The sequence below is a fragment of the Chaetura pelagica genome, unplaced genomic scaffold (genome assembly GCF_000747805.2).
Source record: "Chaetura pelagica isolate M959 unplaced genomic scaffold, ChaPel_1.0 scaffold45, whole genome shotgun sequence".
Classification (NCBI taxonomy): domain Eukaryota; kingdom Metazoa; phylum Chordata; class Aves; order Apodiformes; family Apodidae; genus Chaetura; species Chaetura pelagica.
This window is the reverse complement of record NW_009953217.1, coordinates 2,041,370-2,056,933: the sequence shown is the minus strand read 5'-3', so window position 1 is coordinate 2,056,933 and position 15,564 is coordinate 2,041,370. Positions and strand designations below refer to the sequence as shown.

Sequence of the window (15,564 nt, the reverse complement as noted above, 5' to 3'; positions counted from 1 at the left end):
TTCCCTGTTCAGATGGTGGTTTTGCTAGGCTTGTATGTTTTTGAGCACTTTAAACTCCTCTAGTGATGGTTGGACTGTGTTTTACTTAAGAAAAAATTAAAGAATCTACTTTCTTCTTTGATCATAGCAAACAGTGTTCATTCTCAACTGCTTAATTAGGTTACCTACTGGCATTTGACTTAATGATTCCTTCAAATTTCTTCTGTAGAAAAGCTGAATCTGGTTATTTGAATGATTTTACTTCTACTGAAATAATACAGCTAATGCATGTGGGAGAAACATTCTTTAAATCTTACAGTTTTTCTTCACTGAAACAAAAACTGGTGGATCTAGAAACTCTCTGTTTTCATGTTCGGTAGTTCTCTCCCTTGAAGAGAACACTTCTGAGCTGGCAGAGTACCTTGAACAGATTTGAAACACTGTATCTCCTTTTTAGCATTACACCATGCCCAAGCAGATGTAGTTAAAGGTGTATTTCATGTGTATGTATATGCTTGGGAAATTAGTCTGAAATAATGGCTTGCAGCTTTCCAACCACTGGAAACTTTTGTGAAATACTCAGCCTAGTTTCCTTGCCAAAAGAGAAATTCACTTTATCTTTTGAGAAATTCAGGATACATCAACAAAGCACAAAAAGGAATATTAAGAACTGCTGAATTAGCTAACTTCTAAGAATCTTGACAGTGCTTCTCACTGGAGCAGTTCTGATTTTCTGTTGTATTCAGCCAGCTTTTCCCATTCATTCCACTGTAACGGTGCCCACCCATCTGCAAGTGCAGATGACAAGTCCTTTGATCAAAGTACTTGGGGGAGAATTAAATTTACTCCCCATTCGGCATCATGTATGAGTTCTGTCTCATAAACAAGACTTTAATATTTGAAAGCCATTTGAGTTTATTCCAGCATTAACCAGCTGGACAGTTACTGCAACTGTTACCAACTGAGAAGTCACTGCTTTAGACAAGAATGGCTTTCTTTGTTTTGTTTGCAGCTGTAGGTAATACAGTGTATCCATGGAAGTGGTTGGGGCTAGGGCGAGCTATTCATTGTCAAATCCCCCTGCTGTCCATAAGGAAGCTTCAAAAACAAGAGCTGTTTGAGGAGGTCCCTTAAGGGCTATATCAGAAACAGTTTATACTATACAGCTGTCTAGCTCTATAGTTTGAAAGAAAACTGAGATATGCACAAAGTGCCCAGCTTATTCTCTGCTGTGTAGCAGGATTGTTGCCTTTGATCTGAAAGATACACTCAATAGGTTCCTTCTTCACACTTTATTGGAAGGACAAAATATTATTTGCAAACTGTTTTGAAATATTAAATACTTCCTATGTTTTTTTCTATGCCCTTTTAGATGTCTTTCTGACATAGTCATGTTATTAGGACCTCTAAAAAGTGTGCAAATAATGAAGTTCAAATGTACATGTTTAGAAAATTCTTACCTGCCTCACATTAAGGACAGGAATAGATTGGACAAATGGATTGCCACCACCTACACAAACTGTGGCAACATGATCATTGTGGAAGTCAGTCCTGAAAGAAGATGCAGAAAGAATTCAGCAGCTCGGAGCTTTCTCCTTGCTGATCATCTAGTGATCTCTGCAGTTCTCCTCCACTGTCCTAACCTATATTCCCCTCAGACTTGGAAGAAGAAATTGCAACAGTTGATGTGCAGATACACAAAACAGATTTGCAGACAGACCGATTTGTGAGCAGGATGGGAGAGAAGGATCTGGTTTGGGGGAGATTTAATTGCTATGCCAGGGGAGGGACTATACTGGAGTGAAGAGATCCATTCTGCTTTCAATAGTAAGTAGATCATGACAATATTAAAATAACTGAAAGATACTTTTAGGCTAACATTGATGACAAAACGGTCTTTTCTGACCAATAAATCTGTGAACTAGAGATCATGTATTTTAGGAAACAAATTAAAAGCTGGAGAGAATCACAGATCATGTATCACAGTCTGTTTCTTCATTACATTTTGTAGATACACTATATCATAGAACCATAGAATCTTAGGGGTTGGAAGGGACCTCGAAAGATCATCTAGTCCAACCCCCCCTGCCAGAGCAGGGTCACCTAGAGTACATCACTATGGTCATAGTATTAATTATTTATTGATCTCTGCAAAGGACTAGAAATGTTCTGTAGTAGCTTTTGTAAAAGCAGTAAGAATGGTATCAAAATATGCTTTGCCAAGTCTGGTACTAAATCTTGATAGAGTGAAATGAAATCTTTGGCTTTTTTTCTGATAAAGATTTTAACCAAAAATGTGCAAATGAGTTGGTGCCTCACCATTTCCTGAATATAAGAAATGTGCTGGTGCTCCATCAGTATCAAGTTTTATATTAAGTCTTGATGGAAGCTGCTGAGTTCATTAAATATATCTTCATGCTAACTTTAATCACAAGTAATACTAGTTAGTAAAGTAGGTTATGTTTGTTCAGGTAAGATGAGAATCAGAACCATTATTTTGGTAATTTTTAAATACTGAGAATATGTATTATCCATTAACAAATCAATTTAACTTTTGTACAATATGCAGTTTGGAAATGTCTAGTCAAAACACTGGATCTCCACAAAACTCCTAGAAAACAAGCCATAGTTGACAGTCAAAACTGATTCATTGGAAAAACCTTTTATTTTGTTTTTTGTTTGTTTGTTTGTTTTTAATCAACACTTCAAATGAAAATAAATCCCAAGCAGAGGCCAAATGGAGTATTGGAGACATTTCTGCTTCCTTTGGAAACATATCCAGATTGAGAGAAGTCAGCCTCACTGTACTGTCCCTTTTTGTTATGAGTAACAAGTAGCAGAGAGTAGCAGCTCATTAAAGGTTAGCAATATGCTTGATAAAATTTTCTCTTGTACACAAGAAGAGAGATTTTGTGCTACTCTTGTCAATTTTAGCCATGTATTTGTGTTTCCAAGTGCTGGTACCTAATACGTTTGTGTGTAATAACTTACGGTGCTGCAGGCAAGACATTGTGCCTCTGCTCCGAGAGTAGTATGTGAATAATATGCAACTTGGAAAATAAAAATCTTTAATACCAGTTTCACCAGAGAAGAGATCTCAATCTATACAGAGATCTTTCTTATCTCCCATCTATTAACAGGGTGTTTGGAAGTTATAATGATATTGGGAGAATAATATTAACCTGTAAAGAAAAAGATTTCTATCTGCAAAGGGTATCTGGACATTGTTCAGCTTGTGCTCTTCTCAAGAACTTTTTCATATTGCTTTGGATCATTAGCAGCAACTGTACTTCAAAAGTTGTTTTTGAGTACTCTATAGTCACTATTATCCAATTCCACCTGTGTTAGTTTTGCTCTAATTTACTATAAATAAAAGCAGAGATTAGCAAATGTAAGGTTTTTTTCGAGGTCATCATTTGCAACACAAATTACAAAACCATATCCTAGATAAAGAGGCATTTAGGGAATTTTCAAGCTAATTTTTTCCCAAACTTTATTTTTTCAACACAATGCCACTTAAAAATGTGTGGCTGAAGGATAAAATGGGTACTGTTCTCTTGCGCATCTCAGACACCATCTTGCTGGCAGTGACAGTCATATATTCTAGAGGAAATGGCTGTTGAAATACCTGAGTTTAGCATTGGAAATATGCCCTATGTACTGACCAAATTAAAATCCTATCCAGTCTCCATCTTGCCTGTCGGTGATATCAGAGAGCTTTTTTTTTTGCTGAGATGAACATCTGTATGGCTGGGAATGGCAGCATGTTTGGCTGCAGGTGGAGTTTGTTGGAGTCTTCTGATCAGTTTTTGTGCTTCCATTGGAACAGCATATGCGAGAGGCTGCTGAACGGCGGCAACAGCTGGAGTTGGAGCATGAGCAAGCCCTGGCTGTCCTCAACGCCAAACAGCAGGAAATTGAGCTCCTGCAGAAGGTAAGTTGAGAAAGGAAAAGTCAGGTCAAACAGCAAATTGCAGTGATGGAGCACAGGACATGAAACACAGCTCCTGGTTTAAAGGAACTTAAACCACAACTGCAAAACCAGTTGCTATTCTGGACTGTTCTGCATGATTGCTTATGCAGGTGTAACAAGTGGATGTTTATACACAACTGTACTAATTGATTTATAGATGTTTATGCCAATGAAAATGAACCTGACCAGTATATGTAAGTCCTTGCATTTTCCAATTTGGAGAAATGGGAAGCAAATAGATGCATTTCCTTAGTATTTCCATTGCTTCCTGCTGTATTTGGCTCAGCAGTTTTTGTGCATTCATTAAAGGTCAGGCAGGAATCCAGTCTTCATTTCATGATAATCAAAATATGGGGAATCCACTATTTCCTTTAGAGTCTTCTGGAACAGTTAATAATTCTCACTGACATGTTAATGTTTTGGTAGAATTTCTTTGGCTTCTTTTTCCAGACACTGGCAATTAGTACTACCTTTCTCCACTAAATTTGATTTAAGTAAGTCCTTGTTGAAGTACTTCCATATCATTGTTATCTTCTTTTTCACAAACTAAGCAGTTGTTTAAGTACCTCATTTCCCAGCTCGCTCTCTAATTCACAGATCACTTTCAGACTTTTTTTCACATAGCAACTTCTCAGTATTCATTGTAATATAAATAAACATGGTATAGAGTTTCAGTCTTAACAAAATCACTCCAATTGTTTCAATACTAATGTTGATTTTTCCAATTGCTTGACTAGATCAAAACACAGAAATAATAACGATAATGATGATTTGTTAGACAATTGGCATGGAGGGACATTCTCAGAAAAATGAAAAGATTTATCTAAATATAGATTGTTTGACATCAAAAGCCTCACTTGACCAAATTAAATCTTCCATTTAATTTTTTTTTTAGCCTTTCACAATGAATCTATTTGGGCGTATTTTAAAATGCCATTTCTAGTTATTTTAATATAGTATATGTTATCATTTGAACTTCTACATACATTTTGCACTTACATTTCTTGGCAAAAGAATTGAAGAAAGTTTTTTTTTCTTGTTGTTACATTCTTCTAATAAATCCATATTACATGGGTCTCTTTGTTGCAGGTTGGCAACAGGATACAAATCTCTACAATTATTTTTGCTAACTTATAGCGTGACAGACATCAAGCACAAACAAGGGCTATTTATGTATATATTTTGATTTTCCAAGCTCAGCTTCTTTTCCATTGTGACATGTTGGGATCCCAGCTTGCTTGAGATTCTTAGCTGCTTCTGTAAAGCTAATATTAATTCTACAGAATAAGAATGAAGACCAGACCGATACACTTTATGGGTGGAAGAGTGAAAGCATTCAAAACATTGAAAGATTTGAGGGGGAGAAATGTGCAGTGCTCTACCTTGAAGAGAGATACCCAAGCTCCCTGTAGTTGTCTAGGCAAGGTAGTGGAGACAAGCACAGTTTAATTTGTCCTGCCTTAGCCTCTAGACTGCTGGTATCCAACTCATCTCCTTTTCAACATTATAATGCGGTGTATATTGTCAGAAAAACAATTAAAATAAATGTTGCCTCAGTAACTATAGCATTTTCCTTCCTTTACACAAGAATTGCTGGCTTACACTTCATCCAAAGCTGACCTCCCAATGTGTGCCTAGTACTTCTGTGTTAAATTGTTTCTTCAATTTTTTTATTAGAGTCATCTAATTACTTGAAAAAGTACCTTGACATGAAAGTAGTAACTCCAGGCACTAACAGGATGACATTTCACAGCATATCTTGTTCCTGTTGTAAATTTGCTGACGAACCACAGAAATATTCACTTTAAAAGCACAGCCACTTACTGGTACAATCTGATGATTTGCTGTAATGTTTTGATACTGTAAGTAACAATTCACTGTGTTTTTAATATATGGACAGACTGGTGAGATTTTCATCTTGAATGGAAGAATATTACTTTTTTCATCAAGGTTTTGTGTTGATAGGGAATCAGATGGTCGTCTTCTCTAAGAAAGTGGTAATAAAAGACAGTTTGATGTAAAGGAGAGATAGTGATGCAGGTTTTCTAATAATTTATCAAAAACTCATATTCTGGGTAGATGTTATTAAACTTGTAATGATGAATAACACAATGCTTTCTATTACCTGTCATCATATGTTTGCTAATGCTAGTGGAGCCAATATTTTATCAGGTGCTAGCAATATGACTTACTACTATACTACAGGAAGAAATATGGCTATCCTTGCAGGACCAAAGGAAGCTTTATTACCATGCATGACAGTGAAGTATAGTTTGGGTATATGTTTTCTTTTGTGACTTCCATTGAAGCCAGTAACAGAGTAGCCGTCATAGAGGCGGAAAATGCAATTAACAAAGCTGTCAGTGACCATCATGGGAGAATCTGGCCCATTAAATTAGGAAGCCTGTGGGATGCTGAACTATGCTAAATTAGAGTGGTTTAAGACTTTTCTCTGGTGAGGAATGTGCAAAATATGGTCTTAGGGTTACAGTAATAAAAAGCTAAGACACAAAGTTAGTACATCACTCTGCTATCAGGCTGATACAATGGTTAATAAAAAGTTTTGCTTATCTTGGGCAAGCTTGAAAAAGGAAGATAGTGAAAACTTTAATGGAAATACAGAGAGGAAAACATGAAGTTACTGAGTGCTTGTTTCTACTGTTTAGAATTTTTCCAATTAGCATTTGATAACTGAATTTCCAAGCTACATAAAATACACTTTTCTGCTCATATGGATTCACTCTTTTCTTCTTTGACTTGGTTGATTGCACCCTAGATGTCCCACTGCTGTTTATCGACAGCCTTCCTTGTGGTTGCCTTGAAGTGTTTTGTGACCTGTTTACTTAAATGATAAATACTGTTGCTGGATGTAAAGAATGAGCTTAATTTTATGTTGCTTTCTCCTGGCAGGTAGGATAGGTCCTGCACTGTAAACCTCCTGTACTGCAGAATAACAAGCTCATTTTTCAGTTTTAATTTAGAGGGTTTCAGAGATACTTCTGATGTGTTGAGCGTGCTTACCTTGGTCAAACAAAATATCAATGCTATTAAGTTTCAGTGAGATTCAGTCTCCTAAAAAAAGGATTTATTTCAGTGACTTGGAACCAAAGTACTATTGATGTAGCCTTCCCTTCAAGACTGGAATTGGCTTTGAATTTGAGGATACAGTATGATACTTTTTGGGTTAGAGCATGCTGTAAGTGACATGACTAACTGATTTTTCTTTTTCTCTCCTCTCCATCATAAAAACAAGGCTCAGGTTGAAGCTAAGAAGGAACATGAAGGAGCAGTTCAGTTGCTAGAGGTAAGAAGATATCCTCCCCCTTTGCTTGTGGAGGTTTCATTCTGAATTAATTCCATTTTGAAGTTCTGTATGAGGAAAAGAAAAGGCATTAAATGCCTTTTATTAAGGTTATTAAGTCTTAACACACTATACATATTGTAAAGAACGTGTAATACCATAGATTGATGATAGCAAGTGTGTTGTAAACATTTCACTGAGAAGTCTCCTTTTAGCAGAAGGTAATTTCTGGTCTTCTTACCTTCTCACAGTGGTTCTCTTGTCCATGTACTTACTGGCCATACATTGATGGAAAGTGGTTTCCTATGCATTTTATATAAATTTTAAAGATGCTCTGATCATCTTTAAAAAATATATAATTATAGCTTTCTATTATTATTTATTTATACCTATAAAAGTTAATAATCCCAGAGAAAGCTTTACTTATATGTTTTCATTATCATAATGTAAATTGTTTGTTTTGCCTTTAAGAACATAAGATTAAATTAGTATTTCATGCCTGGTGGAAAGTATATGATGCAGGGAAACATAAGTAGAAATAAAGTAGGGAAGTGATTGTTTAGCCCCCCTCGAACTAATAAAATTTCCTATTTAGCTGATTTGTTTGCAACCTCCAATTTGCATAACCCCATTGAGGTTTCCTAAGCTTTTGCTTTTTATTGCCCTAAGCCCATTAATTTTTAGCATTTTTATTTATTCTGTCTTTTGCTCTTTTAAGACCAGCAGTGGTATTGATTTCTGAAACATTCTATAGCGTGGTTTGCATTAATGCATGTTTTTACACATATTAACTGCTCTAATATACTTTGCTTTGAAATGTAAAAAACGTGTTCAAAACTGTTTTTATTTTGTTGTTTATTTCACATCTCTTTGTTTACTGTGTCTTGTTTGGAATTTATTGCTTTGCACTTCATCCAGAACACCTTGGACAGCATGCAGGTATTTTAGGGCATAAATTCTCCTTTCCCTGTCCTGGATCCTGCACTTTTCCCTTTAAAATGAGTAGTCCTGCCTAACCTTGCATGGAATGTGTGCTAGAACCATTGTTATGCAAGCATGCTTGGCATTTATTGGCCTAATACCAAATCACCAAAATGAGAATGTTTTTCTACAAGAGATTAATCTTCAAATCTAGCATGAGTTAATGAGAACTGTGATACTGGTTTTGAAAGTTAATTTCTTGTAAGCATGCCCACTAAGAATGGTTTGGTAGTTTATGCAAGATTGTATCTTTCTGACTCTGTGGATTTTGTTTGAATTCAGATTGCTTCCTTTGTTAATACAAAGATAGTTCAATGTGATATTTCCATCTGAGGTTGATTTATTGAGCTGCTTACTGAAAGCCATTGCTACTACATAAAAAATAAAACTATGAAATGGTATTTCTGTAGCAGAATATGTGGCTAATTACTAGTCTGAATTCAAGCCTGTCCACCTGGAAAGTTGCTCATTATCTTATCTGTCTTGTGCAAACTGTATCTGTCTTGCAATGGATGTAGTCTGCTTCATTTTAATTTCAAGAGACTAAGTTTTAGAAATAGCACTATGTATTATATGGGAAACTTGGCAAATCCTAAGTGATAGACATTCAATATGATCAGCAGTAGAGTGTCTTTTGATGCAACCATGACTATAGGCAGATCCACTTTTAAGGAGCTGTGGCAGACTTGGCACTTCCGTGCTCTCGTCTCTAGGGCAGGCTGTGTGGGCAGAGCCAGGGTACAGAATAGGAATTCAGCACTTCTGAGAGTGAGAGCACATGCCTTGCTCTGCAGTGGCACACATAAATACACAGATTTGCTACAGTGAGGTGAGTCTGACTGGCTAACAATGAACCAAACACCTGCCTGAAGTAAAGAAAAAGCTGTGTATGGGGGTGCCTCCTGTTAGCAGTGCTGTGGATCTTAAAGCAATGCTTCTTTATGTAGTATCAGCTTTGTGCTCTTCCAACTCACTGCCCTGATTACAAAGAAGTAGTAAAGGCATTTTTCCTCCAAGCTTTGTACTGTCATGAGAGAATAACTTGAAGATTCTAGATACTCAAAAGAGAAGGCATATATTGAAATGTGAAGAAGTTTTAAATTAATAATAATAATAATAGATTGAAATTTTTTTTATTTTTTTTTCAAAAGTATTTTTAAGGCAGCTGTAGCATCTTGTTGGGGTTTGGATTGTGATGTTTTTATTTTTTATTTTATGCTAGAATTTCCTTAACTGCATGTGGAAAGGTCAGTATATATTCTTAGAGAGTTGAATAGCTCATCCTTAAACTTTAAATGAGAAAGAAGGAATCTAAAAATCGAAACCACTTTACTGCTTTGTTTGTTTTTAATGTTCTCTTAAGATTTTATATGGATGCCTTATTCATACAGCAGATTAACAAGGAGCAAAGGCTCACATTTTGGTTGCTCGAAATCACAGTAAAAAGATTAAAGTAAAAAATGAAAACATTTACTGTTTTTTTGCAAAACTCCCACAATGTCTCTGTATCTTATTGTTTTCTGTTTCATAATCAGTCAGATACCCTGAGGCTTCTTTAGCAGATCTAAATTAATTTGTATTTTATGAATACCAAGGTATTACGTCCTCAACATTCACTGTAGCTTTTAAAAGATGTATGTTATAAAAAAGGAACAGACAATATTAGCTTTGTTATTATTAGAAAATTTGTGTTCTTCTGGGGTCTATAAGTCATTTGTTTGTCTTTAGCTGTGCTAAGATCTTTGTATATGTGATATATGTAATTTTCTTCATATTTAGTATGTGTGCTTTTCCTTATATGAACTGAGAACATTTTTATAGTTCAAGAAGAAGAAACCATTAGTACAGTTGAATGAATCTAATTGATATCCAGATGTCCTTTGTTAGTATAGTTGTTTAACTAGGCATATACTATACAGAGGTTTTAAATGAAGGAAAGTGATGTTTGTTCATTATGAAGCACCAGATTAGGTTATAATGCATTAGCTTTTTATATAAGGAGCCTATTAGTGCCTCTGTTGAGCTACTTTTGCTTGCAGTGTTTGGGTCACAGCACATAAGGCATGAGTTTTCCCTAGGTCTCCAGTGGCAGACTTTGCCTGACAGCTTTCCAGAGTACAGACCAGCTGTTTGCCCTTACATGAAAATCAGACCTCACAAATTCTCAAGAGTTTTGCTGATTCTTCAGTCTTACCAACTGATGTTTGTATGCTCTTTCCTAACTCTCTGGGCACTCTAGATTTGTGGTTTTTTCTCTTCAGGAATATGTGATAGTGTATGCAAACAGATATACTGGCTGCTTATAAATGCAGATTGAAATTGAAATGCATTATGCTGAAAACATTATTATATCTTTGATTTAGCTGGTACAATGAATATGCAGGTTTGGATAAAATGGTTTTCTCATGCTTTAGTGTCTTTACTACTCTTATATATATGTTTTGAGTCAAAGTTGTAGAAGAAATCCTGATTCCCCATGACCTTTGTCATTCCTCTCAGCCAGGGAATATTTCCCTCACCTCATCCATTTTTTCATGTCAGGAATTCATAAACTGTATGTAGGCAAATTCCCCAAGTTAGTACAGAATCTTATTTTTTAAATTCTGTTTTGTTAAAGCCTGATGCATGAAAATCAAAACAAAAATGTTTGCTACCACTGGTACTTCTCACAAGCTTACAAACAATCTGCTCTTGGCTGATGTTTCTGTGTGGTTTGGCATCTATAGTGAGGACCATTATTTTTTAAGGGAATGGAGCCAGTAGATGGGCTCACATTCTGCATGAAAATCTCTGGGGTTTTTAATAAATAAGTGTTAATCTAACAATTCAGGAGGCTTCAACTTAATAGCCAGAGATGGACAAATCTCAGAAATATACCAGAATTTTTAGAAAAAGATGGAAAAGCATACAAAATTGACATTCAGATGTGTGTAGAAGTCACAAAGTTGTGGGATCTGTTTGTAGATGTTCTTGTCAGTGATTTTTTTAACACTGCCAAAAAATATAATGAGGAATTTCTACTTTAGAAATTGGGGATGAAAGGGGAACTTACCTCAATATTACAGGGCTACTAAAAAGTTTCGTTCCAAATATCACTGAAAATTTAGGGAAGAAAAGTGTGATTCTTGCTCTAATCTTAGTCAAATGTCTGTGTTATGTCTTGCTTGTGCAGGCCAAGGTCCGAGAGCTGGAGGAGAAATGCCGGACACAGAGCGAACAATTTAACCTCTTGTCCAGAGAACTGGAGAAATTTCGACAGCAAGCGGGGAAGATTGATCTCCTGAGCAGTAACTCGGTGGCACCCTCAGATATCCCTGGTTCTCCTGGTAAATCTCTGTCCCAGTTAATAAATGGAATAGCCACTTCTATAGGCAAAGGTAAGGAGCAATATTTTATTTGTAGGTATCTCTTCTGCTTTGTAAGTTTAAGATGCAACTCAAAAATATAGAATTTGATTGTACAAATGGAGGATTTAATTCACTCCTCTACCTCATTTGTAAGTTGTTTACATTTCAGAGTATCTACAGTTGTTTACTAAACTGTAAAAAGGTATGTTTAAATTTTTAACTATTTGAAATAGTATTTAAACATGTAGCTGCCAGGTGTTTTAGAAACAGAGAAGTCACAACAAAAATATTGTTGATTTGAGTTGTAAAAGAAATGGGGAATGTAAAGTCAAAAAAAAGGATTTACAATTGTGTTGGTGTTCTTACACTTACGGTGCTAGTATCTTCAACTCAGCATGTGTTTTTCCAAGATCTATGTTGAACTTTCTCCAGGGCATCTCCCTTTGCCAGGGGCAACTGCTCCTCCTATCTACAGAACTGTGTTAATTATTCATAAGAAAATTTAAAAGATCAAGGAAAGAGGTTACCTGACAACACCTGAAAGTAACTTGCATGTATGTCATGTGTTAGCTTGGGTATTATAACTATGTTGTTAACAAGACTGAGGAGTATATTCACCAACTCAGTATCACCCGTGCTAGAATAACTTCATCTGCTTGCTCTGCACAGGAGTGCTTGTCAGGTAATTGCCAGAACTTACAGTTTTCCCCCAAGTTGTTTTAAAATAATTACAAAGAAGAACTGGAAAAAAAGTGAAAAAAATCTTGACTTCTTTTAATTTTATCTTCCTAAGCTTCTAAAAGAATTTGGAGACATAGAGCCTAGAAGCCACAAATTCTTTCCCTGTTGTTACAAATGAGCAGATATTTTAGTGAAAGGTGCTAAACTTAATCTGAAACCAAGTCAAAAGGAACCAAGGTGACATTGTTCTTTCATTTCACTTCAGTAACTTTGTACTGTCCATGTCTTGGGTTTTTGAACACAAAATTTGAGCTGTTTGCAGTTTTGCCCTCTGTGGTGCATATTAGTTTATAGTCTTTTCTGGAGCTGCAAGCCTTAACTAAGGGGATATTAAAGTGCACTAAATGGAGAATTTAGAAGGAATTATCTGATAGCTGTGAGGATTTAGTACAATTTTCCTTAATATCAACAGGATTAGCGCTTCATGTCTCTAAGGACAGGATTTTCAAGGCAATAATTCTTTTTAAAGGCAAGGTAATTAGCTGCTGAAATGTTTTCTAGGCAGCTGGTGAAGGTCCACTTTGTATCTCTGGGAGGAGTCTAAATAGGCCCCAATCCTCAAATAAAAATCAACTGAACTTTTTGAGGTCCTGAGCCAAACTCCCCCAACTAACTTATATTTATTCTTGAAATACTAAGGGAAACAGTTTTAAACAAAACAAACAAAAAACCCATTAAAAATCATATAAAAAAGAAATCTATACTGAAGTCATTAAAATGCCTTACTCTGTAAACCTTTTCTCATAACCTATTGATTTTTATGTGACTTAGAATTCAGAGCCTGTAGCACTAGTGTGTAAACATCAGAAATCCTTGAACAATATTAATTCTCAGTATGAATGCACTGATAACAATAAAGTAATGTTAAGCAATTACCGAAATAAACCATTTCACAATAATGATGGTAAAGCTACAGCAAGTTCTTCAAACCAGAAGTGTAATTATTTTTATTATGTGTGAGGAAGAAAGAACACAAGAGAGAACACAAGGACAGCTTTCAAAGCAAAGCAAACGACGGAAATGAGATCAGTTTATGACCAGCTGCTTTGCCTTAATTGGTGATGTTTGAATGTAGCAGGAAATGAAATAAACCTAGCCAGAATAGATTAGAATGTAGAAAGTTCACTCTAACCATATAATAATGTCACAATCAGATACAAAAGCCTTAAGATTTATTGTTCATCAGATAAAAGGCTTATTTAAATGGCCTCTCTAGATAATTTAGGTAGTCCATAATGAATCAGCAGTTCCAATAAATAAAATGGGGAGTCTAATTTTACTACAAGTATGGCTAACTTTAATTCTGCTGAGACAATTTAAATAAGTCTGGTGTTCTTCCTTGGCTCTTTCCTGGAATGGGTGTTGTTTGGACTTCCTTAACAGACATTTGACTGTCATGTGAAAATAAAGGCATTTTTGAGCCTATATGGATTTCATGAGGCAGACAAAAACCCTGTGGCTTTATAAGGTTCTTCTCTAGTATTTAGAGAAAGAAAGAGGCATTTCTAAAAGCTGCTTTGTATTTTTAGGAACTGATCTTTTATATTTTTCATTTTTAACTGCTAGTTAGAATGCAAATACAGAGTGCACATACAGAGTGCAAATACAAAATTAAAGGTGATTTTTTTTTTTCTTAGTTTTCAGTGAGTTAACAAGTTTTTAAAGGGTCTTTAAAAGTCTGATCCCTCCACATTCTGTTGTTTAAGCCCAGGGATATCACTGATATTCCCTTGGATGAACAAGAGAACCTAGTTTGAAATTGTTTTACACTTTGGAGGTAAAGTTAAGCTATTTTTTAAATGTGACCATTTTTGCACTCGTATTCACAGTCTGCAGAAGTAGACATAATCTATAGACATGATCAGGAGTTTACAGATTTTTGGGAGGTTTCAGAAGGAACATGCATCATGCACAGTGGATCTCAGCTTTTCTTTCTGCAAAGACATTGCTTGATGATGCTTGTATTTGCTTTTTTAATACAACTCTGGCTTTACCTGCATAGAGTCAGTGTGAATTTACATGTATTATTTAAGCATTTCATGATCTTTTAAGAAAGTCTCATGAACAGAACACACAGGAACTGCCTACTAACATTGTATGATACAGCTTGCCCCAAAAAATCTGTTCTTTCCAATGTATTAGAATACCTTGAAAATGCAGTCATTCTTAAGCTGCTATAAGAAATAGATCATATTGTGGTTGCAGATAAAAGCAGTCCCACAGCATGGGAAGAGCCTTAGAGGATCAGCTTCTCTTTATCTCATGCCTTTTTTCATAAAGAGACAGGAGTTGATGGTAGCCAGTGCAGATTTGATTGAGCAGGGGCATGTTACCTTCCACAAGGAGCCCAAACAATAGAGAAGCAGGGCAGTGACTGCAGCAGGAAGTCCAGTTAGGAAGAATGATCCATTTTGCACAGCAAGATTTGGGACAGAAGCTGCCTTTCTGCATACATTGATGGTTATGGGTATTGACCTACGCTGATGGGAAGTGGGGTATCTGAGTAGGCTGTACCTAGTTATTAGCACCATCTGGAGCCATACATGTGTCCAGTCACACGATGCAACTGCAGTTGCCACACAGTTTTCCCTCCCATGTATTAAGGACTCAAGGTAAATTTTATATACCTTGTTTTACAAGGAGGAAAAAGAAGACAGTTGAGTATCTTCCATCATCTTGATATTCTTGGAGTTCTTGACAACTTTTTCCTGTCCTGGTAATCATACCATATGTAGGCAAAGCTGTAATGTACAATAATCTTTCTCCTCATTTTGGATGTAGTGCAATTAATTTAATAACAAAGTCTGAAAAATCCAGGAGGTATGAGACCAAACAGCAGTTTGAATGAATAATCACAGTTGGACCAATTATTTATAGGCTTGGCACTGACAGGCTGATATGGCAGGCACATTAACAGCAAACAGAAGGAGCTAAATTGGCTAAAGGTTTCTGAGTGGGGATGACTTTTCTGTTACAAATGTGAGAAAGGTTCCAAGAACAAAAACAGTGCCCTTTTCCAGCCTGGGGATGGCTGTAAGTGGGGCTTGTTGTAATTAATCTTTTGTATGATGGCTTGTATATTTCCCTGCTGTCAATTGCTGAAGCTGTCCTGCTGTAAATTATGGTGATGCAGAGAAAATTAATCATATTGGACTAAGGAGCACACCAGAAAAACCCTCAATATGCTTTGAAGCTTATTCTCCTCTGCAATATGAATAAAGAGAATTCCACTGATAATTCCT

At 35.9% G+C, this 15,564-nt stretch overlaps 1 protein-coding gene across 3 annotated transcripts in view; it reads left to right on the top strand.

The window, feature by feature from the left end:
* The window catches only part of RIMBP2 (RIMS binding protein 2), a 109,724-nt gene that overhangs the window by 61,614 nt on the left and 32,546 nt on the right, over window positions 1–15,564 (top strand). The window contains exons 4-6 of one of the 3 annotated variants that reach the window (XM_009997630.1): window positions 3,809–3,913; window positions 7,206–7,256; window positions 11,407–11,611. In XM_009997630.1, coding sequence (XP_009995932.1) covers window positions 3,812–3,913; window positions 7,206–7,256; window positions 11,407–11,611 — 358 coding nt within the window. In that variant the 5' untranslated portion in view covers window positions 3,809–3,811. Of the gene's footprint in view, window positions 1–3,808; window positions 3,914–7,205; window positions 7,257–11,406; window positions 11,612–15,564 lie in introns of those variants that run through there. The other 2 variants (XM_009997631.1, XM_009997632.1) reach the window with 2 other exon arrangements.